Source organism: Canis lupus, chromosome X (genome assembly GCF_048164855.1).
Source record: "Canis lupus baileyi chromosome X, mCanLup2.hap1, whole genome shotgun sequence".
Classification (NCBI taxonomy): Eukaryota; Metazoa; Chordata; class Mammalia; order Carnivora; family Canidae; genus Canis; species Canis lupus.
Genome location: NC_132876.1, coordinates 123,898,534 through 123,923,393, shown reverse-complemented (window position 1 = coordinate 123,923,393; position 24,860 = coordinate 123,898,534). Strand labels below are relative to the sequence as shown.

The window sequence follows — 24,860 nt, the reverse complement described above, 5'->3', positions numbered from 1 at the left end:
TTTCTCTTCCTTTCCGTGATGCTCTGTGCTCACCATCTGTAGAACATCATATTGCGTAGACTGTAGAGGGTTGTCTAGTGTCCTTCAAGAGGCCCAATGGGTTATCTACTGATAGGTGAAGTAATTAATTCACCTTTACATATTCAGGATCTAGAACAAGATCCTCAACGTGCCACGTGCTCAACTAACGTGTGCTGGATAAACGGACCTAACTTTCACACAGTCTCGCATTAGATGCTGGAGCATGCTTGGGCCGGCCGTGCCACTGTGCCGCACACGCTACGGATGTCTCTGTCCCGTGTCCGCTTACAGAACCTTACCATTCCCCATCTCTTGAAATTGGCCATGTATTCGTGGCTACTTTCACAAAGAGACACCGTGTAAGGGATGACTTGGTTTTCTCTCTCTCCTTCCAGAAGCTCACTGTTGGAACCCAGCCGTCACCATGCGAGGAAGCCACGTGGAGGTGCTCTCTGTGACCGTCTCCTCACACTTCTCAGCTGGGGCCGATTGCACGGGCTGGCAATCCGTCCACTTGGACCTGTTGTCAGAAGGGGGCTCCATGCTTGGCTTAATGCTCGGTTGCCGCCATTTTTGAAATTCTTTTTTTTTTTTTAAGATTTTATTTATTTATTCATGACATAGAATAAATATCAATAATAATTGACACTGCTCACAGCCTATTAGGAGAGACTCGGAGACACACAAATAAAGAGACCTAAATCAAACAGCTCTTGTGCCATGGTCTGTGTTTCGGGAAACTGTCGGACAACTCCGTCTGGCCCATCCCCATGACCATCATGGCCTATGTTTGTCATGGGGAACAGCCCACTCCAGGTCCCAGACGCAGTGCTAGCAGCTCACACGGAATGAGACCTACAAACAAACAGGATTCATGCTTCCACTGCAGTTCAGTACTGTCCCCTTATCTGTACTTTGGGAAGCAGATAATCTTCTGGAGGGATCACCAGAAGGTCAGCAGTAGCCTGACGCTAGGTCACAGCGCCTGTGTCGACCACATCACTTCATCACGTGGACATTGTATCCTCTGACGTCATCCCTAGAAGGAGAAGGGTGAGTACAGAAGAGTAAGATATTTTGAGGGAGAAAGACCACGTTCACCTACCTGTTATCATGGTGTTCTAATTGTCCTATTTTAGGATTAGTTATTGGGTTTTGTTGTTGTCGTCGTTTTTCCTTTGTTTGCTTTTTAAGTCGGTTGTACGCACAGCGTGGAGCTCAACAGAGGGCTTGAATTCACGATCCTCAGATTAGGACCTGAGCTGAGTTCAAGAGTTGGATAGAGCCACCTAGGTGCCCCCGATTAGTTCCTCTCAACCTCAGACTGTGCCTGATCGATACAATAAACTTTACCAAAGGTGTTATGTTTAGGGAAAAATATAGCATCGGTAGGGTTTGGTGCCATCTGCAGTTTCAGGCATGCATTTGGAGCCTTGCAATGTGTCCCCTGGGGATGAGAGGATACTCCGCCCCCCCCCTCCGGAAGATTGATTTGCTCTTTATTCTAAGCCAGATGGACTAACCACGAGCTTTAGCTCCTTCGACAAAGTTTGTTACATTATGCAGCTTCACTACATCTTTTGATTTTTGCAGAGGACCCAACTTACGCTACATTTAAGAGGGGAAAAATGTGTATACACCTAAGGATCACACATGAACTTTTTGCCAAATTAATTAAATTGCTGTTTTTAAAATAGAATGGACCACGGACGGGCACAGACCGTGAAGTTTCTAACGTAAAAACTCTGGTTTACAACACATCGTTTATCTTTGGCTGCTGTGAACATTCTGAGCAAAATGCCAGTGGTTTGGAGGCAGCCAAGAGGTAGTGAGGTACAAACAGCCTGGACTCAGAATCAAAAAGTCTTGGTTCTAATCCCAGTCTACCGCTCATGAGCTCCACCGGCCCAGGCAGTTTCCTCATCAACTGAAGTGGGCTATTCAGTCCAATATCCCTACTTCATTGTTTCCTGGTGTGGAAGTAATAATATATATGGCACAAGGATGTCTGGTAAAAGGTACACTTGTTTGTCCATCCATCGATCCATCGAGCCTTCCATCCATCCATCCATCCATCCATCCATCCATCCAACCAACCACTGCTCAATCCACCCAACCAGCTATCTTCATTTGTCATCCATCCATCCATCCATCCATCCATCCATCCATCCATCCATCGACTGTTCAATCTACCCAACCACCTTCATTTGCCATCCATCCATCAATCAATCCATCGAGCCTTCCATCCATCCATCCATCCATCCATCCATCCATCCATCCAACTATTGTTCAATCCACCCAACCAACTACCTTCATTTGCCATCCATCCATCAATCAATCCATCGAGCCATCCATCCATCCATCCATCCATCCATCCATCCATCCATCCACTTTAACTATCTATCCATCCATCTACTTATGCATCAATCCATCCATCCATCCATTCCCCCACCCATCTATCCACTCACTCATCCATCTACCCATCTTCCCACCTACCATTCTACTGACTCAGGAAATTTCTCTTGAACATGTGTTCAACAGGTACCAAGTATGATGCCCAGACACCTCTTAGCTGTTTGCCCGTAAGGAACTCATAGCAGGTCTCCACTATAGACTGGGCTCGACCTCTGGTAACAAAGGCCAGAAAGAAAAAAAAATGGTTTAAATAAGACTGAAGCAAATATGACTTTTAAAAAAAGATACGATGAGAATTTGCTTCTCTTTCCCATAAATGCAGTCAAGAGAGTCAGATTAGGGCTGGTATGGCCATTCTGCAGTGCGACCAACAACCACAGCTGTTTTTTCCCTCTATGTTGTATCATCCTTCAAGAGGGGCTCCCATCTTCTAGGTTACCTCCTTCTCCAGGCTGGCTGCTGGGGCTACAGGTATCATTTTAGTATTCCAGGCAAGGACAAGACAAAGCAGGGAGAGAACTAAAAGGGCCCCTTGCCATCCATCCATCCATCCATCCATCCATCCATCCATCCATCCATCTTTTAAGGAACTTTTCAGACATTTTCTCCAACAATTTCTGCTTACATTTATTTTTTTGAGCAGAACTTACTTTTTGGCTATATCCAGCTGCAAGGGAGAATGAGGAAATTGTCTTTTAGCTACCATATTGCCAACATCAATAAAATCAAAGTCCCTTATGGAAAAATGTAGAAGGGATATGGGAAGGACAATGTGTAGTCTTGCATGTATAGAAGGTGAATGGATCAATGGATGGATGGATGGAGGTGTACATACAAACGTACGTGTGGACATTTATAGCCATGTGTACTCTGTGCACGTGTCTGTGTGTGCGCATGTGCCCTTGTAGGATAAAGGTAATGATAAGAAAGCTTCATTATCTAAATGCTCAGCCCCTCGTGGCAAGCTCATTTTTGTTTTGCTTGCATTCAATCACGTAATTAAGCATCTGAAAGGCAGCCTCTGTGTGTTGGGCTCTCAGCCAGGTGCTGAGATAGAATAAAAAATGAGACTGCTCAAAGACTTTGGGGAGACTCTGATAAACATAAATAAATACACGTAAATCAAGGGCTATTAAAACTAAACACTGCTCTCTGAGGCAGGGCCATAGCTGCTTGATTTCACGGCTGCATCTCTTAGAGAGGGCCCTCAGGTGGTTGTTGAGGGGCTGAGTGTGCTAAGGAATCAATGAGAAGAGGGCTCCCAAGGAGCTTGGGGGAGACGAGGCTGAGGACGGGAGCAGGAGTTGTGTAGGTGGGGATTCAGAGGAGGGACATGCTGAGGGGCTTTGCCCTGGTGAATGCACCTGGCCCAAAGGTCTAGTGCTGCCCAGGCTCAGAGATCAAAAATTAAAGTTTGAAAGTGCAGTGGAGCTGATGTGATTCAGGGTAATCTATAGGCACCAGATTGCAAATGTGTGATTTTCACTGACTAACCGGGAATAATTCACATATTAGGAGATAGTCTGGTGGATAAGATTTGGTGTGACTAGAAGCTAAGAAGATCCATCCATTCACCCATCCATCATCCATCCATCCATCCCTCTATCCTTCCATCTATTCATCCATCCATCTGTGCATCATCCATCCATCCATCCACCCATCCATCCCTAAATCCTTCCATCTATTCATTCATCCATCTGTGCATCATCCATCCATCCATCCATCCATCCATCCATCCATCCTTCTATCCATTCATCCATCCATCCATCCATCCATCCCTAAATCCTTCCATCTATTCATTCATCCATCTGTGCATCATCCATCCATCCATCCTTCATCCATCCATCCTTCCATCCATCCATCCCTCTATCCTTCCATCTATTCATCCATCCATCTGTGCATCATCCATCCATCCATCCACCCATCCATCCCTAAATCCTTCCATCTATTCATTCATCCATCTGTGCATCATCCATCCATCCATCCATCCTTCTATCCATCCATCCATCCATCCATCCATCCTTCTATCCATTCATCCATCCATCCATCCATCCATCCATCCCTAAATCCTTCCATCTATTCATTCATCCATCTGTGCATCATCCATCCATCCATCCTTCATCCATCCATCCTTCCATCCATCCATCCCTCTATCCTTCCATCTATTCATCCATCCATCTGTGCATCATCCATCCATCCATCCATCCATCCATCCATCCATCCATCCATCCTTCTATCCATCCATCCAACCATCCATCCATCCATCCATCCATCCAACCACCCATCCATCCATATATGCATCCTTCTTTCTTTCCATCTTATTCACAGGTACTCTGGATTATGTCCAGGTGCTGGGGTTTCAACATATCTTTTGGGGGGGAATCCACAACCCATAACACACGGTGTCAGCTCACAGACTGGGAAAGGTCCAAGATGAGTTAAGTAACAGCACAGTACAGTTTGATGAGCAACCCCTCGCTCTGAAGGAGCCCAGCTTGCTAGTGACCACACTCGGGTGTCCCTTGATGTCTTGCGGTGGACACCCTGAATGCTTTGCTAATATCCACCCACTGCTGTTAACAGTTCACAACTGCCCCATCCAAACAAGTCTCCCGGCTGGAAGCGAGCTGCCAACCCTAACAATTATACCTGTATCTCATAAATAGAAATTTTAAAAAAATTAAAAAAAAAAGGGATCAGCAGCAGTTTGGCACCTGCCTTTGGCCCAGGGCACGATCCTGGAGACCCGGGATCGAATCCCACATCGGGCTCCCGGTGCATGGAGCCTGCTTCTCCCTCTGCTTATGTCTCTGCCTGTCTCTCTCTCTGTGTGTGACTATCATAAATAAATAAAAATTAAAAAAAATTTATACCTGTATCTCCATATCCACTCCCTAGGGTGCAATGTGGGCTATGGCCAATGAGCGAGCGGCACAAGTGGACAAAGAGCTGCTGGCCCTCTTGGTTCTGAGAGGTACGGTCCACACCCTAGAGTGTCTGGCGGGGTGAGGTTAAGAGTCATCCCCAGCTAACACAAACGCCTGGCTTAGCTCCTTCTCTTGCGTTCCCCGGTCCACACTTTCCGGGACCCTCCCTCGACAACCCATTTGTGAGCGGGTCCTCATCCCTTCTGTGATCATCCATGCACCTCCAGCTTCAAAGTCACCTGGCTTTGGGGTTTTGGGTTTTGGGTTTGGGGTTTGGAGAAGACACCACTTGGGGAAATTGCAAGTAAAACCCTTCCTTTTCCTGTTCTTTGGCTTGGTGGTGTCTTTTGGCTCCTTGGGCCCCAAGGAGGCACCACCCCATGTTGGGTTGCAGTGGGGACAGAGTCTCCCCCCTCCAGGAGATGGGGACAGCCCCCAGTCTCCTGCAACCCCAGAAAGGCCTCCTTTAGGGACTCCTCCCTAGACAGATTTCCCTTTCTGCAAACTTTTCTTCTGACCGCAGAGGTTCTCTGCCGCCCTCACGCCCTCCGTGCATCCCGTCTTTGCTGCTCTGCTTTTGTAAGTTTCCTTTTCTCCGTCTGTTGGGTGCTTGGGGTCCCGTTGAGACCCATTTTCCATGTCAGTAAACAGAGCCCCGTGCTCAGCAAAGGATCCTCCCTAGAAGGTGGGAGACGGGCTAGTCCGTAGGCGTGTGCACGGGGACTGTCAAAATGCTAAGACCTCCATCCTGTCCCGAGTTGGAATCAGTAGGACACATTCGGCAGAGCAAGAAGCCCGTTCCAAAGGCGCTCCCTCTCCCCCTCCCTCTCTAGATCACACCTTACGACCTTCAAAGACGTGCTCTGTGGTGCTTGCATACAGCTCCCGAGGCCGCTTCAATCAATGTCATCTTTATTCTGGAGCTTCGAGCTTCTGGATGTCAGAGCAACTGCAAAAAATGATGGAAATTTTTATTTTGAGCCAAGGAAGGTAGCCCTTAAAAAAAAAAAAAAAGGCAAAAGTCAACTGCATGAATTAGAAAGAGAAGTCTTCAGAATGCCTGTGGGTATGAACATAAATTAATGAAAAAAAAAAGAAAGAAAGGAAGTCAAGGCCTGGCATTCACTGCGCAAGTGACAAAGCATATTTATTCTCGCTGGTGATGGGGATCGAGTCTCTCCGGGATAAAACGGACGCTCAGCCTGCAGAATGTGCCGGAACATTAAGGGTGGTGCGAACAGGGCAGCTGTAGCCGCGGTGCGGCCCGAGGGACAGAGGTGAAAGATTGTTCAGGTTGAGGTTCTATTCTGAAGGTGACAGGGCTGAACTGGAAACTTCCCTGGGTTGGGGAGGGCTCTTTGGATTTTGACTTTGGCACAAAGCATGTGGTTTCCTTCATGCTGCTGCCCTCCTCAAGGTGACAGAATGGCTGCAGCAGCCCCAGCAGCCCCTTGCTGCTCCAGAAGACCCTCCTGTTTGCCGTGGCCCGGGGTCCACACAGTCTCTACGGGTCCCAAGGCTGTGGCCAGGGAGGAGGGAGGTGCGCGCTGGCAGAGTCCAGGCTGCATGGAGGGGCAGGTGCAGAGAGGTGTCTAGACGGCAGGCGTGGGGGCTGAGGGCAGGTGGTCTCTGGCTGGGCGTCAACTCAGGTTGACTTCAGAGGCAGATTATTGGGTTTTCCTGAGAAATGATTCCATTGTCTTCATGGTTCTGAAAGCACAATCTTATCACCGGGTTTCCGTTGGCTGTTAGAAAACAGGATACCTCCGTGCCTCCAGGTGTGTGTGGTCAGAAGGCCTCTAGGTGTCTACGGTCAGAAGGCCTCCGCAGGTGTGTGGTCAGAAGGCCTCCAGGTGTGGGGCAGAAGGCCTCCAGGTGCGTACGGCCTGAAGGCCTCCAGGTGCGTATGGCCAGAAGGCCTACAGGTGTGTGTGGTCAGAAGGCCTCCACAAGTGTGTGGTTAGAAGGCCTCCAGGTGTGGGGCAGAAGGCCTCCAAGTGCCTATAGTCAGAAGGCCTCCAGTCCAGGTATGTGTGGTCAGGCGGCCTCCAGGTGTGTATGGTAGAAGGCCTCCAGGTGTGTGGTCAGAAGGCCTCCAGGTGTGTACGGTCAAAAGGATTCCACAAGTGTGTGGTCAGAAGGCCTCCAGGTGTGTAAGGCCAAGGCCCCCAGGTTCATAGGGTCAGAAGGCCTCCGGGTGTGGGGCAGAAGGCCTCCAAGTGCCTACAGTCAGAAGGCCTCCAGTCCAGGTGTGTGTGGTCAGGCGGCCTCCAGGTGTGTGGTCAGAAGGCCTCTAGGTGTGTGGTCAGAAGGCCTCCAGGTGTGTGGTCAGAAGGCCTCCAGGTGTGTAAGGCCAAGGCCCCCAGGTTCATAGGGTCAGAAGGCCTCCGGGTGCCAGGTGCCTAGGGTCCGACAGCCACCCTTTAAAGGTAAGTGTCCGTGTGGTTGCCCCAGGGGGGTGCAGGATGCCTGCCGCCTTGTAGGTGGCCGTGGGTCACAGCTGGACAGGTGCGGGGAGGCCCGGGGAGAGCAGGGGTCCGGGGTCCTGCGGGGTGCAGCCAGGCGGCCATGAGGGGAGGCGGGTAGGGCGCAGGGTGGCCCGCGGGAACCGTCTGGGCTATGGCCCCCTGGGTCTGGCACGTTCTGTACCCTGAGGGCCCACGGACACAACCTGAGCCAACGCCTCGGGAGAACGTGGATAGTGGACACGGCCAGGCCCCGCCAGAGTCCCTCTGCATGCCAGCTGCTCCCAACGGGAAAGGGAGGGGCTTCCTGGCCCCCCTCCGTACCCCCACCTACCCCAGGTCGGGTGGGGACAGGCTCTGGGACGCCCCCCAGGGAAGCCCCCCTGACGCTGGGGAGTGGGCCACTGCCCCGGCCCGAAGCCCCCACCCGAGCTCCAGGCTCTGTGCCGTCAGACTGGGGTTGGGGTAGGGGAGGGGGGACCGACGGGGGGGGGGGGGCAGGGGAGCAGCTTTCCCGGCAAAGGAGAGCCTTTCACGTTGTCCCCACCCCTTAGGAGCAGGGAGGAAGTCCTCCCAGTGTCCTTTCTCTTTGCTTCTTCCACGCGGGGGGGAAGCGTCAGGCGCTGGAGGTGGACACAGGCAGGGACCCCACCTCCTGAGCAGGGAGGGGGCCCGTGCTCCCGCCCAGCCCTGTGGGGTCCTTGGGGGCGGTAGGCGGCCCGGTGTCCCAGCAGGGAGGAAGGAAAGTCTTGGCCTCCCCATGCCGCCCTGGGGTGTTTGGGGCGGTGGGGGGACCCGCACTCTCCAAGCGGGGAGGGGTCCCGTGCCCCCGCCCGGCCCTGTGGGGTCCTTGGGGTCGGTGGGGGGCCCCCGGTGTCCCAGCAGGGAGGAAGCAGAGTCTTGGCGTCTCCCGGGCCGCCCTGGGGCGCGAGCGGGGAGGGGATCCCGGGCCGCCCCCGCGCCGCCCGGGGTAGCCGCGCCCCCGCGCTCGCCCCTCCCCCGAGGGGCCCGCCCGGCGCCGTCCGGGGGCGGGGCCGCGGGACCCACAGCCCCCCCGCCGGCCCGGCCCCGCCCCGCCCCGCGGGCCCTCCCGCCGCCGCCCAGCGCTCGCCCCACTCCCGGGACGGTCCTGCGCGGCGCCGGGCGCACCATGGCTCGTCGGGCCGCCGTGGCGCTGCTGCTGCTCGGCCTGCTGGGCACCCTGCGGCCCGCCCGGGGTGAGCGTCTGGGGGCGCACGTGGGCGGGCGCGGGGCCCGGGGACCCGCTTCGGGACGCGCGCGGCGCCAGCGCTCGGCGGGGAGGGCCGCGGGGGCGCGCTGGGGGGGCGGCCGGGGGCGCCCGGGGACCCCCGGGCCCTCCCCTCGGCGGCCGGGCGGCCGGGACGCGCGTGCCCGCGGGCAGCCAACGCCCCGGGGACGCGGCCTAAACTCTCCTCCAACTTTTTCCTGGGCGGGTCTTTGCGAAGTCGCCAGCTCCGACAGCTGGCGGCGCTGGGGCCGCGCGTGGGCGCTGGTGCTAGTGAGGCCCCGGGACCCGCGCGCGCCCCTCGGCGCCCCTGCAGCGGCCCGGGTGCGCCCCCCGTCCCCCGGCGCCCCCCTTCCGCGCGCCCCGGCCGGGTTGGAGCGCGCGCAGCCACGCCCTGCGTTCCCGGCCTAAATTTGGCCGAGGCTGTGCGGCCTGGCAGCGGGGAGCGGGCAGCGGGCAGCGGGGTGGGGGACTGGGGCAGCCGCGAGCGCCGGGCACGTTCTCGCAGGCGGGTGCCCGAGCCGGGGGCCGCGGGAGGGGGGGGGAGGCTCCGTGCGCGCGCGGGGCACACCCGCGTCCTGAGCGGCCGCCCTGCCCGTGCGCCCCCGCCCCCGGCACAGACCCCCCCGCCCCAGGCGCAGGGGAGGCCCCCCCGTTGCGCACGCAGCAGCCGGGCCTGCTTCTGAGCCTTGCGCCTCGTCCACTCGCTCTCCTTTTTAAGTGGAAGTTGGCGTCCCCTTTCTCCCTCTCTCTCTGTCGTCTCTAAAGGAAAGCTCAGATTGTGCGGGGCGTGGCAAGGCTCAAGCCGCCCCCGCCCCTGGGTTGGCTTCTGTCCCCCCCCCCCGCTACCCCCCCCCCCCCCCCCCCGTGCACCCAGCCAGCCACCCACCCGCTGACTCAGGCCACACGGTGCGCTGCGCAGCGCGCGGGAGCTTCAGGACAGCTTTGCTGGGACCTGGACACATGGTGCCGCCGCGCACCCCGACGGGAGGCCCGGTGGTGCTGGGCATGCTCCTGCTCTGGGGGACCTCCAGGTCAGGGCGGGGCGCGGGGCGCGGGGGGAGGCCTGGACTTTGGCGCCCTTGGCTCCCTGGGTGTTGCAGGGAGGGTGTGTGGATGCGCAGGACGCCCCGCGCGCTGTGGTGGGTCTGGGGGGAGCATCTTGCAGCACTTCACAGCTGCTGGGGAGGGCGCTTGTCGGGGGGGACCCCGGCTGGCTCTGCGGTTTCCCTCTTTCCTCCTATGCAAATACCCTTTTTCCTTTGGCCCTGGCTGCTTTTTATTTTACCGTATTACAACTTAATTAATTTTTTGGTCCCTGGTAAGGCGGTCTCGGTGCTGCTTTCTTTGCAATGCGCCTTCGCCCATCGGTCTGGGTGTCTGTTCCTGCGGTTTTCTTTGAGCACGTCCCCCCCCCCCCACTCGTGTGCCGGGGTTCCAGGGAAAAGCATCACAGATCTGGGGCAGCCCTATATCCTTGGGGGCCCCAGAAGTCATTTCGTGATTTTATTATATTATTATTATGATGATTATTATTATTTTAGAAAAACCCGCAGCTTGGTTATCCCGGAATTACCTGATTTCTATGCAGATAGTGCAACACGGGTGACATTGCTGGGGGCCGTGGGGTGAGGGCAGGAGGAGAGGCGAGCCAGCCTCGTCCCCCCCAAAAAAGCAGAGAAATGTGGGAGGATGGAGCTTTATTTTTTATTTTTTATTTTTTTTTAGGATGGAGCTTTAGTACGCGGTGATGCACACGCCATCCCCCCCCCCCAAAAAAAAGCAGAGAAATGTGGGAGGATGGAGCTTTATTTTTTATTTTTTATTTTTTATTTTTTTTAGGATGGAGCTTTAGTACGCGGTGATGCACACGCCATCCGCTCACCCACCATCCTGGTGCTCCTGGGGGGGCTGGGGGGTAGGAATCAGGTGCCCTAAGGATGCCAACGGGTTTCCATTAGGGAAGTGTGTTCTCGGCTCAATTCCGAGCACACTTTCCTACAGAAATAGGTGTTTGGCTCGCTTTGCATGCTGCCCTCTGGAGCCTGGGGACAGACCTTGGCTTTTAACAGCCCGGAGCAGGAGGAGCGCATTTCAAAGTCCTCGGGACCCACCACCCCCCAGGCCGAGATTCCTGGCTTGCTCAAGAGATTCCCATGGGAATGGGAGGCGGGATCCAGAGGGAACGACCCGGAAGAGGCAATTTCACGTTTCACTTGGACGTGCCTAGGGTCGTTTAATTTTATTTATTTTTGGATTTTTATTTCTTGTTTATGTATTTTTTTATTTATTTTTTTGAGTTAGGACAGCTGGGGGCGGGCTGCCAGTGGCCTGTGGTAGCCGAGACAGGGACTCCGCTCAGCAGCCCGCAGCGCCCAGGACGCCGTGGCCTTGGCGTCGGCAGTGTCCTGGTGGCTCCGGTCTCCGCAGCCTGCATGCCCATTTCTGCCCTCCCTCCCTCGGGCACAGGAAATGGGGTTCCTCGGGTCCGCCTATTTGCCCGCAGGGGCCTGCCCTTTGGGCTCTGATAAAACTTTTAATTGCGCTTTGTTGGCCTCCGTGCTTGGGCTCTTTTCCCGTTCTCGGTGTACGAGGCTGGCGCCTCCTTTTATTATTATGTTTTATTTTTTTTGCATGTCGAGCTATGCAAACACTTGACCTTGGTAGATATTTTCCCCCTTCATCTGGGTTGTCTCTTGGCCACCTGGTCTCGTTCAGGAGTGGATGTGGCTCGGGGAGCCGTGTGACCAATGCCACCTGAGCTGGTTTTCACGCATGGAATCCGGCGCTTTTGTCAGCAGAAGTCTTCCCCGCGGGACACTGAGCAGCCCACGCACGTGGGCGTCGCAGTGTTTCCACCTACTGAGCTTTTCCAACGCTCTGTGGCTTCTTTAAGGGGGAAAAGATTGGTACATACGGCGAGCCCCAAGACTCCTACAGAATTAACTCAGCATCCCAGGGGCACCTGGCTGGCTCCATTGGTTGAGCATCTGACTCTTGATCTGCAATCAGGTCTCGATCGGGGTGGAGGGGGAGGGCTGAGTTTGAGATCCGACCCACAGAAGGCCTACCTCAAAAAAAATTAAAAATTAAAAAGTCATCATTTCGGCTCGAAGTGGGATTATTTGGATGCCCAGACGTGGGAGGAGTGCTTTTTAGGATGCCCGGCCTTTGTGGGGGTCGGAAAGACACACGGGGCACAAGACATGTCCCTGCGTCTGCATGTGCTTGGTTCAGACACTGGGGCGTCCTTTGATTCTTGCAAGGGATGGTTTTTTAAAGGTCTCGGGAGGACGCCTACCGCGAGTCAGGATTGCTACCAGGGAGCATGTTAAGTCCACGCGGAACAAGTGCCTGCCCACTCTTTCCTGCTGGTGGCATCCGTTGGGAAATCTGTGAGGGGGCAGGAAACGTGTCGTGGGTGGTGGTCACGAGGCGACAAGCCTTCTCCCCACGGGGACGGCTTTGTGACAGAGGTACGAGGGGCAGGAAGCCCCGCTGGGGGCGACGGGCCAGGTTGGGAGGCCCGCCGCGTTGCTCTGGGCGCCTCACGTGGCTCGCCACCCAACACGCGACGCCCTTCCCCGTGTGTGCGGGTGTGTTGGATGAGAGATGGTCACTCTCCAAAGTTCCTGATTACACTGAGTGAATTCAAAGGGGGACGGAGCACTTGTCTTTGTCGAGTTTCTTGTTTTTCCGTTGCCTGGTCGTTAGACCAGTTTGGGGAGATGGCACCTGGGAGTGTTTCAGCTTTGTCTCGGAATGACTCAGCCCTGCTATTATCCCTGGTGTGCTCACACTTGCTCGCTGGCTAGTGGGGTTATTAAAATCCCCTACGCAGGAAACCAGAGACTTCCTTTTTCCTGCACCCCCCCCCCCCCACCTCCGAGGCAGAGAGAGGCAGATGCGAGCCATCAAACCAGGGTGTTTTCTCCGGTGGCACCTTGGGACCCACGGGGGGTTGGGGGTGGGGGAACGGGGCAAGAGTTCCCTGTGTGGCCTGAGACCGTTGAAATGAAGAAAACTCCCTGGAGGTGAAAGCACCTGTGTGTTCCCGCCCAGGCCCCGCCCAGTAAGCATCTCTGAGGCTTTTGTTTTTCCTCTGGGTCCATGTGGGCTGGGCCAAGACACCACCTGCGTTTGTGGCCCTGGAGGGCAGGCAGCAGTGCTTCAACGCCCGTGCCAACCCAGAGCCCCTCCAAATCGTGTTCCTTTCTCTGCTTGGACATTTTGGATAGGTTCCCTCTGCTTTAGAGGTCTTGGATAGGTCTCGTCTATTTTGGGAGTTTTGGGTAGGCCCCCTCCATTTGGGAAGTTTTGCATAGGTTCCCTCCATTTTGCAAATTTTGGACAGGTCTCCTCTGTTTTGCAAGTGTTGGACAGGTCCCCACTGTTTTGCAAGTTTTGGATGGTTCCCCTCCGTTCTGCAAGTTTCGGGTAGGTCCCCTCTGCTTTGGACGTTCTGGATGGTCCCCTCTGTTTTCAAGAGGCGCCTTCACACTGCAGCGTATCAGGATCTGCGTGAGGGGCAACACAGTCACTCCAAGCAAGTGCTTTCTGAAATAGTGATTTTAAGTTCTCAAATGAACTGCCGTCCCTGAGAAGGGCGGCTGAAGTACCGGAGGAGAGGCTGCATTCCGATGCTTTGCAAGGCATTACTCATCCTGAGACTATGCGGCCAGAGATTTCTGGCTGCTTCCCTTTGCTGCTGCATTTACCACAGGCTCTGAGTGCTGGTCTGCTGCTCCCTGGCAAGCGTAAGGGCTGCAGAATGGAGGATGCATCCATCTGCCGGGGTGCACCGTGGACCCGTGTTATGCATGGACAAAGAATAAACAGATTACGTTGTCTTGGGGGCAGAGGGTCTTGGAGGCAGGTCCATTTCGTCAGTATGAAGGAAGAACGTTGGTATTGCCAGTTTCCTTCTGAGGCTGTTAGCTGTCTTCTCTTAGAGGAAGGTGTGGGTTCTGTGCTCAGTGTGAATGGAAACTGTGGTGTTTGGCCCAAACTCAGCACAGAGTGTAGCCCAGGGCACCCCAGCAGGAGGAAGGGAGATGGGAAGGGGAAGAGTCGGCTATGTGAGGCAGCACCACATGATGTGGCAGGAAAGGAACAACACGCTGGGGTCCCAGCGAGCGGGAGGTCATCGTGAACAGCTGACTCTTGCTCAGATCCAGGCTGGACGCTGCGTGAAAGATGAGGCCGTGGCCCCTTCCTCCTTCCTGCTGGGGGGCTTGCGTGAGGACTTGTGGCCTGGCTGGAGAGAGGTAGCACTTGAAGGGTGAGATAGAGGATGGATTGACTGATGACTGATAGGTCGATGATAAGTGATCGAGATAGTACACTTGATGGGTGGATGGATGGATAGGTTGATAATACATGCTGAGAGATAGGTGATAGATGGAATAGATAGATGGTAGATGGATGGATGGATGGATGGATGGATGGATGGATGGATTCATAAATAGATGAATAGGCAAGTAGGTAGATGGATGGATGGATAGAATGGATAGGTAGGTACACAGGTAGATAGATGATATGGTGGATGGATGGGTGGATGGGTTGGTGGATGGATGGATGGACAGATACATAGATGGGGAAATGGATGCATGGATAGATAGATAAGATGGGTAGATGGGTGGTACAGTGGATCGCTAGCTACCTAGATAGATGCGCAGATAGATATGATAGATGGATGTTCGGGTAGATGGATGGATGGATGGATAGATACATAGATGTAGGGATGGATGGATGGATAGATAGATAGATGGACAGACAGATATGATGAGTGGATAAGTAGGTAGATGGGTGAGTGGGTGGATGGATGATAGATGATCGATTGATTGATAGAATGGGTGGATGGGTAGATGGAGAGAGGGATAATAGATAAATAGATTGGAAGGATGGATGGGTGAGTGGGTAGGTGGATGGATGATAGATATGATGAATAGATGGATAGATGATAAATAGATTGGAGCGATGGATGGATGGACGATACATAGACAGGATGGATGGACAGACAGAGACTCAGGTGCTAGACACATAGCTGAGACAGATGCCCCAGCCTGTCCCAGATGGCCCCCAGGAGGTGGACATGTCTCCTTGCTCTGAAAGCAGCTGGGCTCATCCTGGCGAGTCATGAGCATAGCACCGAGTGACGCGTGGGTCAGATTCTCTGCCTCCCGACAAGAGGGAGTTGGCCTGGAGTCGGGGAAGGGGTCGGGGAGCGGGCATGACAGAGAGGAGGATGAGCCTTAGCTGGGCACCCTGTGTCCTGCCACAGGTCAGGAAGCTTCCCCGTCCACCTCCTGGGCTGCCAGTGCGCCCTCCCCTGAGGCCCCGGCCCTGACTGTCCCCAGGTTAGCCCCTAATCCAGGTCTATGTGGTTGCACCCGTGGTGTCTCCAATGTTCTGTATCTGGAACTTCTCGTTATTTTGTCCTCGGCTTACGCCTCCTCCTTCATTCCTGTCTTTTTGATGTGGCCATTTGCCCAGACTCTCAGAAGGAAGAGCCACCCTTCAGTCCTGCCAGCTCCGTCGCCCCCTGTCCATCCATTAGCAGATCCTATTGATTTCATCTTCTGAGTCTCTCTTTTTTTTTTTTTTTTTGAGTCTCGATGCATGCTCCTTTCTCTATTTCTGCCTTGTTTTCTTTTCTTTTTTTTCTTTCTCTCCTTTTTCTTTTTCTTCGTTCTTCCTTTTCTTTGTAATTTCTTTCCCTTCCCCTTCCCTTTTCTTTATTTCAAGACTCACACCCCTACCCCTGACATTTTTTCTCAGATAAATGAAACAGCCCTTAACTAGTGTCTTCCCTGGACTTAAATCAGGCGCTTTTAGGACGGCTGTGGGGACTACTCCTCACAATACTTCATGTTTTTTAATGCTCAAGATAAAATGCATAAAGTTGTGGGGGAAACTGGTTATATTAAACCAATTATTGAGTGTTCAGGTGAAGAAGATCCTGGGCTCAGGGCTGTTCATCCTCCCCCTGCCTGCCTCCCTCCTCTGCTCTCTGTCCTGCTGCCTGGGCGATGGCTGCCATTGCAGACCTGCTCAGGAGCCCTCAGTGGCCACTGGAGGCTTATATCCGAGTTCTGGGGCCTGGCCCCACAGCAGGGACCCCTGGGAGCTTGGAGAAGTCACTCTTGCCCGGGCCTACCTGTGATGTCAGATTTATGTTGGATGGCCAGACCTGGGCCTTGGGGCCACTGGGCTCCGGCATTGGCACCTGCTTGGAGCTCTCCACGTGGGGCTGTGTAGACCACAGAGGGAGCTGCCTCGCTCAGTAATGTGGCTTGACGAGGAGACAGGAGATTGTTGTATGTTTAGTGGAACTGCACTGCACGTGGAACAGAACTCTGAATCCTAGTAGCCAGCGTACCCAAGACCAGTCACTGAGGCTTCTTCACCTCCTCATGGATTCCATGCTCTGTCCATCCATCCCTCTGTGCATGCATTAATCCATCCATCCATCCATCCATCCATCCACCCATCCACCCACTCATCCATCAGCTCATCCATCCATCCATCCATCCATCCATCCATCCATCCATCCGTCCATCCCTCCACCCATCTGTCCATTATTCCATCCATCCATCCACCCATCCATCCATCCGTCCATCCATCCATCCATCCACCCACCCACCCATCTGTCCATTAGTCCATCCATCCATCCACACATCCATCCATCCATCTGTCCATCCATCCCTCCACCCATCTGTCCATTAGTCCATCCACACATCCATCCATCCATTCATTCCTCCTTCCATCCACCTGTCCCTCCCTCCACCCATCTGTCCATCCATCCACCCATCTGTCCATTAGTCCATCCATCCATCCATCTATCCATCCACCCATTTTCCACCTACCCACCCATCTGCCCACCCATCCATCTGCCTACCTGTCCATCTATTAATTTATCCGTCCACCCATGCTTCATCTATCCTCCATCATTTATTCATAACTAACACCATTTTTTTTGTTTTATCTAGCTTTATGTGCCTGTCTACTCTCTATCCATCCACCCACTCTCGCATCTACGCACAAGCCCACTCACCTGTCCATCTGTGCGCTTATGCCCACACCCAGGCCCTGGCTCTCACGCATGCCTTCAGGCAGCATAGATTGAACTCCTGGTGGTATCTGAATTCTCTGCATGCTGTGTGCTGGGGGCCCGGGGAGGAGATACCTGGCCCCCATCCTCTCTTCTCTTCCTGGGCAGTAACAAGCAAGACATCTGTTCTGCTGCACTGTGGTGAAGGGGAGCAGCGACCACCCTCCCCCAGGGGGTCAGAGAGGGCTCCTCGCAGGTGGGACCTCCAAGGCCACCAAGTTTCCATGTATAGACAGCCCTTCATAGCAGTGGAAGCCTGACAAAGTGGAGAGAGGACTTCTCAGGCTGGGGGTGTTGATTTTGTAAAGCAAAGCTAGACGTGCAAGTCCGTGGTTCGGTGTCCAGCAGGCATGACAGAGGGCTTCCCAGAGGAGGCAGCATTTTCCCCGGGGCTTTGAGGTATGAATAGGAGTTTTCCTGGCATGCAAAGAAGGGATTGGCGTGTATGGGCAGGGGAGGATCCGAATGAGGACTGTAGGTGATCTCAGGCTATGGTTCTCACTCCAGACCCACAGAGTCCTGGCAGGCTTTGTTGGGGGTAGGGCTTAAAGGTTTGAGGAACACACAGCAACACGTGTTGGGTGTCACAGAAGTTCGGACAGGGCTTCCTCCATAGTGATGGATTCGACCCTTGTGAATTCGCCCGCCCGCTAACCTTTATTTGGAGCTCCCAAATGAGGACCCTCCGGGTTCGGGGACGGGCACAGAAAGTGCAGAGTATCTAAGTCACCGCCCAGCCTCTGGGCCGTCAACGAGCGTCCTCTCCATTGTCTGCGCAGCGCCACGTCTTTTGCATTTTTGTGCCCTGGGCTTGGCAGAGCCGAGGAGTCAACAACAGCGATCAGTGAGGTGTGATGAAGCCGGAACACGCAGAAAACCAGGCGCTGTGGTCGAGTCGCCGGTGGGCACCGACCCACGGCTGCGGGGTCCTTACCCCGTATGTCTCCGTACCCGTAGGAGCGACGGCGGAGCATCCGTGTGCAGCAATCCCGACAATGTGTAGAACGTGCCTTCCGTGACCGATGACGAGGCACAGCAATGAGTGAACGGAAGGTTCGGGTGTGTTTTGGGGTGTCAGGCACAGAGGGTCCCGGCCGGCAGGGCCAGCGGCATCCAGATGGTGAGAAAAGCAGGTGCACAGGTGGCGGCCCCACGTATCAGGACTATGTTGGCACAGCCGCCACGGCCCGGCCCCCGGGGCTGTGAGGGTCCCCAAGACGATGAGCCAGGGGGTCCTGAGGCAGGTGCTTCTGTGCGGCCGGCGAGGTGACACGGCTGAGCGGCGCCACGCGGGGTGCTCAGGGCCCCACGTGCCGCTGTCGGGGTGTCGCCCGTATCCGGTCGCCTTGGTCTTCATCGCTCACCGGCCAGCGGCCGCCAACTGAGTCATTGTGCAAGACGGTTCATGCGGTGTCGTGAATTCGAGTGTCTCTGGGAAGCTGGACTCATAGATCCGTAGGGGCGGCGTGGGGGGCGCCGGGGAGACGCCGTGGGTTCAGCGCCCGAGTGTTGCTTTCCGCCCGGGGGACGGGCTGGCTCACGCCGTGGGAGGGAGCTGCCCGCTGCCCGCCGTCACCCGCCGTCACCCGCCGTCACCCGCTCGTGCTGTCCTTCTGTCTGCAGCGAATACTTGAGGACAGGTGGACGGGCGGGATGTGCGCCGAGGTGTTTCCGAAGCGATGCGCCTTTCGCTGCCCGGGGGACCGGGCGTCCCCGAGGCGGGAAGGTCAAGTGACACCGTGTGCCGTTCGGGGGCACAACGCCCTGCGCCCTCATGAGCTGCGGGGCTCACACGGGCGCACTCGGGGGGTGTCTGCGCTCCTGGGGCCTTCCCTGTGCCCCTGTGGTCACCCGGGAGGCCCCCCTCCCTGTAGGAGGCTCCGCGGCCGTCTGTGCACACCCACCGACTGTGCACACTCACCGACGCTGCTCCTCCCAGGAAATGCGCGAAAACCTGAGCAGCCCCTCCCTGCGTCCTTGCTGTTGCTCCCGTCACCTTCCCTGACTTGGGTGTCTGTGTCTACATGGACGGGTGACGTCCGCAAATGACACGATCGGCGCTTTCTAGCCTTTACGGTGAATATGTGTCGTGGAGTTTTGTCCTCCTTGTATTTCTGGAATTCATTTCTATTCACGTATTTATGTAATTAATAAGCTCTGTGCAAATGATAACACGTGATCGCGTGCAACCAGCGTCTGTGCTTTATCAGAAATGATCATATTTTAATCCTATGACTTGTTTCTCACATGGTTTATGAATTCCGTGTATAGGTTATAAGTTGCATAATTAGTGACTTTCAGAAACTGTTATACTTTGTTTCACTTGTATTCTGATTTTACTTCTATTACTTGTATTTCATTTTACATATTATTTATAAATGTGTAAGTTCTGTGTATGATCATAAATAACCTGATTTACAGTTTCTATAATTCATCACCGATATTTTGTTCCTATTCAAATTTTATTTCTATGACTTATAATTTATCTATAGGATTTAGAAGACCTGTGTAAGTTATATAATTAGCAATTTGCACAATTTATTTTAAAACATTATAAGTCTTATAAAACATTACATACCTGATGTTTTCTGAGTTCATATTATAAATATCCTGCACATCATAATCAGATGTAATATGCATAATATAATCTACGTGTATGTCTATAATTCATTCCATATTTTACATACAATATTATATTTTCTATATATGAAAAAATATTATTTATTCCAAATATATATCTACCATTTATTCCATGTTCTTTTTTCCTATTTATTTATTTATTTATTTATTTATTTATTTATTTATTTTTATTCTTTATTCCATGTTCTATATAGGATTCTGTTCTGTATATATGAAACAGACATAATTTCTTCTGAATATACACCTATAGTTTATTTCTATTATTATTCACATAAGTTCCTCATATGAATCCTGTCATTTGTCATTTCTGTCATTTATTATTACGACTATCTCTGTCCTGCTTTGTGTTTGCAATGGTGCGCCGTCCTGATAGAATTTCAGAGAGACTCGACTCTGGCTGGGTTCGCGGGACGGAGACTGGGGAGGATGGAGGTGCGGAGTGGGGGGATGGGGAACTGGGGGGATGGGTATCCAAGGGGGATGGAGATCTGGTGAGTGGAGATCCAGGAGGGATGGAGATGCAGGGGGGATGGAGATCGGGGGGGACGAGGGTTCAGGGGGGACGGGTATCTGGGGGGATGGAGATCGGGGTAGACGGGGGTTCAGGGGGGACAGGTATCTGGCAGGATGGAGATTGGGGGGATGGAGATTGGGAGGGATGGAGATTAGGGGCGACAGGTATCCAGGGGGATGGAGATCAGGGGGGATGCGGGTTCAGAGGCGACAGGTATCTGGGGGGATGGAGATTGGGGGTTGGGGGTTCATGGGGGACAGGTATCCAGGGGGATGGAGATTGGTGGGATGGAGGTTCAGGGGGGATGGATATTCAGGGGGGATGGGGATCCAGCATGCATGGGGATCCAGGAGGGGATGGAGATCAGGGGGGATGGGGATCCAGCATGCATGGGGATCCAGGAAGGGATGGAGATCAGGGGCGATGGGGGTTCAGGGGGGACAGGTATCTGGGAGGATGGAGATTGGGGGGAATGGGGTTCAGGGGGATGGGTATCCAAGGGGGAAGGAAATTGGGGGTATGAGGATCCAGCAAGTATGAGGATCCATGGGGGATGGGGGTTCAGGGGAGACAGGGATCCAGGGGGGATGGAGATCCAGGCAGGGCTGCATCTGCAGTCCGGAGTACCCGCCCACACGCCCGCCCTGGGGGTTTTGGGGACGGCACGTGGCGCAGCCTGTGTCCCCGCATGACTGGGTGATAGACGGCGGGAGGGGCTGCTGGAGAGGTGGTGCCATCAGGGTGACTCATGTGTCCGCTCGGCTGGGGGAGCCTCGCCCTGCGTGACTCACCGCTGAGTTCCCGTGAACATCTGCAGCTTGGAGGGCTGTTGGAGCCACGGGGCTGGACAGGCTTCCGCGCACAGGGCTCCACTTGCAGCCGGACCAGGGAGCTACGTGCCTTGCACACTGGACACGGGGCCCAGGCTCCGGGTCTGGGTGGTGGCAGACAAACCGGGTGGTTTGGTGCTGTTTTCTCTGGCTCTGTTGGCCCCAGGAGGCAGTGTGGGCAGCAGCGGGTACAGGGGAGCCGGGAGTCCCCTGACGTGGTCGCCCCTGATGTCACAGAGTCAGCAGTCTGGGCTTGCAACGGGTAGACCAGTTGTGTAGACGGATAGGTTGCATTCGGATAGAACTAGATTGGGAGGGCTTCCTGCTGTCGGATCACTGGATTTCCTGACTGTCCCTGGGGGGTTTCAGCTGATGAGGATGTGGCGCACCCCTGGTGCAAACGTCGGCACAGCCTTGGAGCAGCTGGCCTCCGGGTATCCGCACAACGGGCAGGGTGCGGTGGGATTTTGTAGCCTCGTGGGGAGCACGTGATGAGGGTGTGGCTTCGTGACCAGGACACAGGGGTCCCCAGGGGCACGGGGCAGGGAGAATCCTGAGACATGGGGTCCAGGCTGCAATGATGCCAGCTGAAGGCTTCAGGGTCTTGCATGGTGACCTCGGCCCACGGCCACCTTGCAGGGGCGCCAGCCCCCAGGTCAGGCTGCAAGCCAAGCCCTTGCTGTGGGGCCGAGCGCGTCCTCCGGGGTCACGCAGGCGTTGGGGACGAGGCTGGGAAGGAGGGGGCCACTGACACTGCTGCCCTTGGCTGACCTGGGGGTCCTGGGAACAGTGGGCTCCGGGTTGCTTGTGGTGACTCAAGGGGGACGTTTTAGGGAGAGTGAGTCCCAGGTCAGTGGTCATGGTCAGCCCACGTGCACATGCTCATGTGTGGTGCACACACACGTGTTCAGTGCAGTGCACACACACGTGCTCACATGCAGTGAACATGCATGCACATGTGCTCTCGTGCAGTGTTCACATGTAGTACACATACACAAATGCTCATGTGCAGTGTACACGTGCTCACGTACAGTGCACACAGTGCTCACATGTACACATACATGCTCACGTGCAGTGTACACACAGTGTTCACATGTAGTACGCATACACTCGGGCTTAGTGCAGCGCACATACACACGTGCTCATGTGCAGTGCACACAGTGCTCACATGTAATACACATACACATGTGCTCAGTGGAGTGCACACACACGTACTCACATGCAGTGCAGACACATACACATGTGTTCACTGCAGTGCACATACATAGTGTTCACATGTACACATACACATGTGCTTACATGCAGTGCACACGGTGTTCACATGTAGTACACACATGCTCACGTGCAGTGTACACACAGTGTTCACATGTACGCATACACACGTGCTCATGTGCAGTGCATAGTGTTCACGTGTAGTACACATACACATGTTCTCAGTACAGTGCACAGACGCATGCTCACGTTCAGTGCTCACACGTGTTCACATGCAGTGCACACACAAGTGTTCACATGTAGTACACATACACATGCTCATGTGCAGTGCAGTGTTCACATGCAGTACACATACATGCTCAGTACAGTGCACACACACATGCTCACGTGCAGTGCACACGTGTTCACGTGCAGTGCACACACAAGTGTTCACATGTACACATATACGTGCTCACATGCAGTGCATACACAGTGTTAACATGTACACATACATGCTCACATGCGGTTCACATGCATACATGTGTGCTCATGTGCAGTGCACATACATAGTGTTCACACATAGTACACATACACATGTGCTCAGTGGAGTGCACACATACGTACTCACGTGCAGTGCACATGCGTGCACATGTGTTCACGCACAGTGCACATACATAGTGTTCACATGTACACATACGCATGTGCTTACGTGCAGTGCACACAGTGTTCACATGTACACACATGCTCACGTGCAGTGCACATACATGTGCTCATGTAGTACACACAAACACATGCTCGTGTGAAGTGCACATGTATACACGTGTGCTCAGTGCAGTGTACATACATAGTGTTGGTAGGCAATGCACACAAACAGGCTCATGTGCAGTGCACACACCCATATGCAGCAGTGCACACGTATGTGCTCCCTTGTAGTGCAAATGGATGCACGTGCATAGTGCAGACACACGCAGGGTTCACGTGCAGTGTGCACATATACAGGCATGCGCACATGCAGTGCACGCACACGCTCACACCCACGGCACATACGGAGTCCCACACACAGTGCACGCGCATGTATATGCACATGCCCAGTGAGGTCTTTGGTGTTGATAAACTCTCCACCTGCTGCCTCACGGAAACGTGCCCCATGCACGTTCCTTCCTGAACACATGGAGGTGGCCCCATGGCACGTTTGTGGGGTATTGAACGTCTAGCGCTCCCTGAGGTGGGGAAGCTGCCCCCTTGGGGTCTGGTCCTCTCGGCTACTGTCCGGCCTGCGGTCACTGCCCTCGCCGCTGACCAGACAGCCCGTGCACACTCCTCCAAATTTCTTGGGTCGTCTAGTGGTTCTGCAGGAACCTGTGTTAGTTGTGTAGTCAGGGAAGTCAGTCGTAAAAGGGGATTTTTCTGCTCGTGTGTCTTTTCCACCACGTATGGAAAATTGTTACTCATGATCTCAGAGCGTCAGCTGCTCGCGAATGACGCTCGGGCAAAATCACCACGTTCTCCTACTGTCGTCACTGCTGCTGAACTTCCAGATCATTCAGACGTGAACTAGCGTCTTATTTTCGCCGTCGACGTGAGCCTCTCGGATAGATGACGAGTTCTATTACACATTCTCTATATTTTAGAAAGCGTCATACATTTTATTTTTTATTTTTTTATTTTTAATTTTTATTTATTTATTTTTTTTGCGCCATACATTTTAAAGAGCGACTCAATGCCACACGCATCACGAAACCTAGGCCCTTTTCTGGGGTGTTTTCTTCTTGATTTTTACATTCTTACGTCCTCGATTTCTAACTGCACTCTTTGTCCTCGTAGGTCAAGATTTCGATTTGTCGGATGCCCTTGGCGGTGAGTCCTCTTAAAATTTAATATTTATTTATAAGATGGGAGGTGAACCGTTACAGTCTTGACTTAAAACAGAGGATGAGTGTTTTATCAGAACATGGTATAGCGACGCGTGTGCTGGAGTTCATGGAGTCACACAGGGCGAGGAAAATCCGGACGCTCTGGGTGGGAGATATTAACCCTCCTGGTGGGATAACCCCCACCCACGCTCCTGGTCTCAGTGAAAACCGGGGCCAACGTCCGCCTGCGCACCTGTCCATGGGGGGTCCTGGCGGGCTCGGAATTCATGCTCCAACCGCTGCCACCGCCTGAGCAATCAGGGAAAGTGGTGTTTTGGACGTTTGCCGACTCTACAAATTGCATGCAGCAATCTGAGCAACTCCTTGAGAGTTGGCACCGCTTCCCACCCGCAGGACTTGCTGATTCTGTGTCTCTTCTCTGCAGACAATGACAAGAAGCCCACGGCGCCCCCCAAGAAACCCAGCCCTGGTAAGAAGCACACGCGGGTGGCACGGACGGGAGAGATCCCGGCGGTGCGTGCCCTCCTGTTCGCCCCGAGTCGTAGACAAGCACAGAGACGAGCGGTTTCGGGGGCTCTGGACGCAGACTGGTTCCTACTGGACGGACATTGTGACCCGGTCATA

General features: G+C 54.1%; 1 protein-coding gene and 1 long non-coding RNA gene across 3 annotated transcripts in view; both read left to right on the top strand.

Annotated features, from left to right (window-relative positions):
* Window positions 1-6,697, top strand: part of LOC140627640 (uncharacterized) — a 39,391-nt gene extending 32,694 nt beyond the window's left edge. Inside the window, exons 5-7 of the long non-coding RNA XR_012026288.1 lie at window positions 417-1,074; window positions 5,335-5,410; window positions 6,197-6,697. This is a non-coding gene — a long non-coding RNA (uncharacterized lncRNA). The remainder of the gene's footprint in view (window positions 1-416; window positions 1,075-5,334; window positions 5,411-6,196) is intronic.
* Window positions 6,698-8,904: 2,207 nt separating this feature from the next.
* LOC140627639 (CD99 antigen-like) overlaps window positions 8,905-24,860 on the top strand; it is a 32,776-nt gene continuing 16,820 nt past the window's right edge. For both annotated transcript variants that reach the window (XM_072816072.1, XM_072816073.1), the window contains exons 1-3: window positions 8,905-9,045; window positions 24,187-24,219; window positions 24,661-24,705. In XM_072816072.1, coding sequence (XP_072672173.1) covers window positions 8,979-9,045; window positions 24,187-24,219; window positions 24,661-24,705 — 145 coding nt within the window. In that variant the 5' untranslated portion in view covers window positions 8,905-8,978. The remainder of the gene's footprint in view (window positions 9,046-24,186; window positions 24,220-24,660; window positions 24,706-24,860) is intronic.